General features: G+C 56.2%; 1 protein-coding gene across 1 annotated transcript in view; it reads right to left on the bottom strand.

The window, feature by feature from the left end:
• ATP1B2 (ATPase, Na+/K+ transporting, beta 2 polypeptide) overlaps window positions 1-731 on the bottom strand; it is a 5,183-nt gene extending 4,452 nt beyond the window's left edge. Inside the window, exon 1 of the mRNA XM_011958556.1 lies at window positions 5-731. Coding sequence (XP_011813946.1) covers window positions 5-110 — 106 coding nt within the window. The 5' untranslated portion in view covers window positions 111-731. The remainder of the gene's footprint in view (window positions 1-4) is intronic.
• Window positions 732-2,856: the final 2,125 nt, after the last annotated feature.

Raw genomic sequence — 2,856 nt, 5'->3', positions numbered from 1 at the left:
CAGCTGGTCCCGGTGCGGCCCATAAACTGGTGCGTCCTCGGGTTCCACACGAACTCCTTCCACTCTTCAACCACCTGCCCGCAGCTCTTCTTCTCTTTCTGGATGACCATCTTGGCGGCGCGGATCGAGTCCGGGCGCGGGGCAGGGGGCTGCGGAGAAGCGGGGGCGCCGCGCGCTGAAGCCCTCCACACAACCAAAAGCGCGGGGAGCAAAGGTGGCGGAGGCAAAGGAGACCCCCCTCAGATATGCAGCTGCTGCAGATTCCGGGGTGCACGGCCACGCGCTGCGGGGTGCTGGCAGCGCGGCGGAAGATGCACCGATCCTAGGCCCCCCAACTGCGATGAAAAGAGGTGCTGTCAGAGCAGGAGAGAATAACAAGAGGAAGGGGTATGAACGCAGCTTCACCCTCGCCAAACCGTCTAGAAACAAAACGAAAAGGGGTGCAAAAGCAGACGGCTACAAAAGCCGAGCAGAATGCAGGAAAAAAGCGGGGTACAAAAAGGCAGGGAGAGGTGGGGGAGGGGGCCGCCCCGAAATTCAAGATGCAAAGAAGCTGTGGAACGAGCTCAAGGCTCCCTCCGCCAAGCGGAGACCACTGCACCAGTGGGGGCTCAGCCGCGGGGGTGGGGCGGGGACGCGCAGTTGGGGGACAGCCAGGGATGGGGGGCCCCCCAAGCGGAGGCTCCGCTCCTCAGCAGTGCGGGGCCCGCGGTCGCCGAGCGCGGTCTTTATACTCTGCGGCTCTGGGGGTGCCCGCCCCCTTCCCACCCCCAGAAGCTCCGCCTCCTTGCCACTGGCCCAGGCGACCTCATACATATGTAAATATGGAGAGGTTGGGCCCGCCCCCCTGCCTCTTCTGAGGGACCTGGCGGTCTCTCCATTACCCCCACCCCAAGTACTGGACTGGGACAGGGTGGGAGGAAGAGATAGAGGGCGTGTCCGGGCGAAGTAGAGGGAAAGATAACCCCAGAGAAACGCAACGACAGAGAGAGAAGCTGATGATATATGCTCAAAGGTGGGGGCCCCAGGCAGGGAGTTAGAAAGAGAGTAGATATAGATGCGGCGGAAAAGTCCAGGAGCAGATGGGGCAGAATGTCAGAGGAATAAAGAGCTAGAGATCAAGAAAGAGAACGAAGAGACCAGCCGGGAGGCTGGCCGAGGGGAGCTAGGACAGGCCACGCGGAGATGGATAAAGGCCACCCTCGGAGGGACGTTCCCCTGTTGGGAACCACTACCAGTCCTCCAGATGCCTCCTTCTCCAATCTCACAGCCCCTGTCCACACCACCTGGCTCTGTCCACGTGCAGAGGCTTCCCCATCTTCCCATCACGTCTGCCTGAAGCCCTCTCAACACCACATTCCCAGTCCCCAGCACTGCCCTGAGACCCCAGCCCTGCAGCCAGGTCTACTTCGGTTCTCTGCCTCCTGGCAGCCCCACCCCCACATCTGAACTCCCATCCTTATACGTCTACTTGGGTCAGCAAACATTTATTGAGCACCTCTATACACTGTGTACTGTAGCCCTGGGGAGGCCAGAGAGATTACACTCTCACAGGGCTCACAGTCTAGGAGGGGAGAACACTTGCCTCAAAATACCACATGCTAAGAATCACTATCTCAGGCCTGGCACGGTGGCTTATGCCTGTAATCCCAGCACTTTGGGAGGCCAAGGCGGGCAGATCATGAGGTCAGGAGTTCGAGACTAGCCTTGCCCACATGGTGAAACCCCATCTCTACCTAAAAATGCAAAATTAGGCCGGGCGCGGTGGCTCATGCCTGTAATCCCAGCACTTAGGGAGGCCGAGGCAGGTGGATCACGAGGTCAGGAGATCGAGACCATCCTGGCTAACACAGTGAAACCCTTGTCCCTACTAAAAATACAAAAAAATTAGCCGGGCATGGTGGCGGGCACCTGTGGTCCCAGCTGCTTGGGAGGCTGATGCAGGAGAATGGTGTGAACCCGGGAGGCTGAGTTTGCAGTGAGCCGAGATTGCACCACTGCACTCCAGCCTAGGCAACAGAGTGAGACTCTGTTTCAAAAAAAAAAAAAAAGCAAAATTAGCAGGGTGTAGTGGTATGCACCTGTAATCCCAGCTACTCAGGAGGCTGAGGCAGGAGAATAGCTTGAACCCAGGAGGTGGAGGTTGCAGTGAGCCGAGATCGCACCACTGCACTCCAGCCTGGGCAATAGAGTAAGACTTTGTCTCAAAAAAAAAAAAAAGAAAAGAAAGAAAATCATTATCTTGACCACGCCCAGTGGCTCATGACTGTAATCCCAGCTCTGTGGGAGGCTGAGGCTGGCAGATCACCTAAGCAAAGGAGTTCCAGACCAGAGCTCAGGAGTTCAAGACCAGCCTGGCCAACATGGTGAAACTACGTCTCTACTAAAACTACAAAAATTAGCCGAATGCAGTGGCGGGAGCCTGTAATCCCAGCTACTCAGAAGGCTGAGGCAGAAGAATCGCTTGAACCCAGGAGGCAGCGGTTGCAGTGAGCCAAGATTGCATCATTGTGCTCCAGCCCGGGCAACAGAGCAAGATTCTGTCTCAAGAAAAAAGAAAAAGAATCATTATCTCCACCTCTTTTAATCTTTCTTCAAATCTTGCCTATTTTCCTTGGAGAGGTTTTTCTTCTCCTTTCAACTGTCACCTTAAATCCTTAGCTCAAGTTCTCAACACCTCACATCCAAACTGTCATCCACGTCCTCAAACCCACTCCCTCCAGTCCAAGGCCAGCTTTCTGACATGGGACCTGCACAGTCGCACAAGGCCCATGCTTATAGTTGTTTGGCTTAAAACTCTGCTATTGGCCGGGCGCAGTGGCTCACGCCTGCAATCCCAGCACTTTGGGAGGCCGG

Source organism: Colobus angolensis, unplaced genomic scaffold, assembly GCF_000951035.1.
Source record: "Colobus angolensis palliatus isolate OR3802 unplaced genomic scaffold, Cang.pa_1.0 Scaffold47, whole genome shotgun sequence".
NCBI lineage: Eukaryota > Metazoa > Chordata > Mammalia > Primates > Cercopithecidae > Colobus > Colobus angolensis.
The sequence above is the reverse complement of the archived record's forward strand: the minus strand, read 5'-3'. Positions and strand labels throughout refer to the sequence as shown.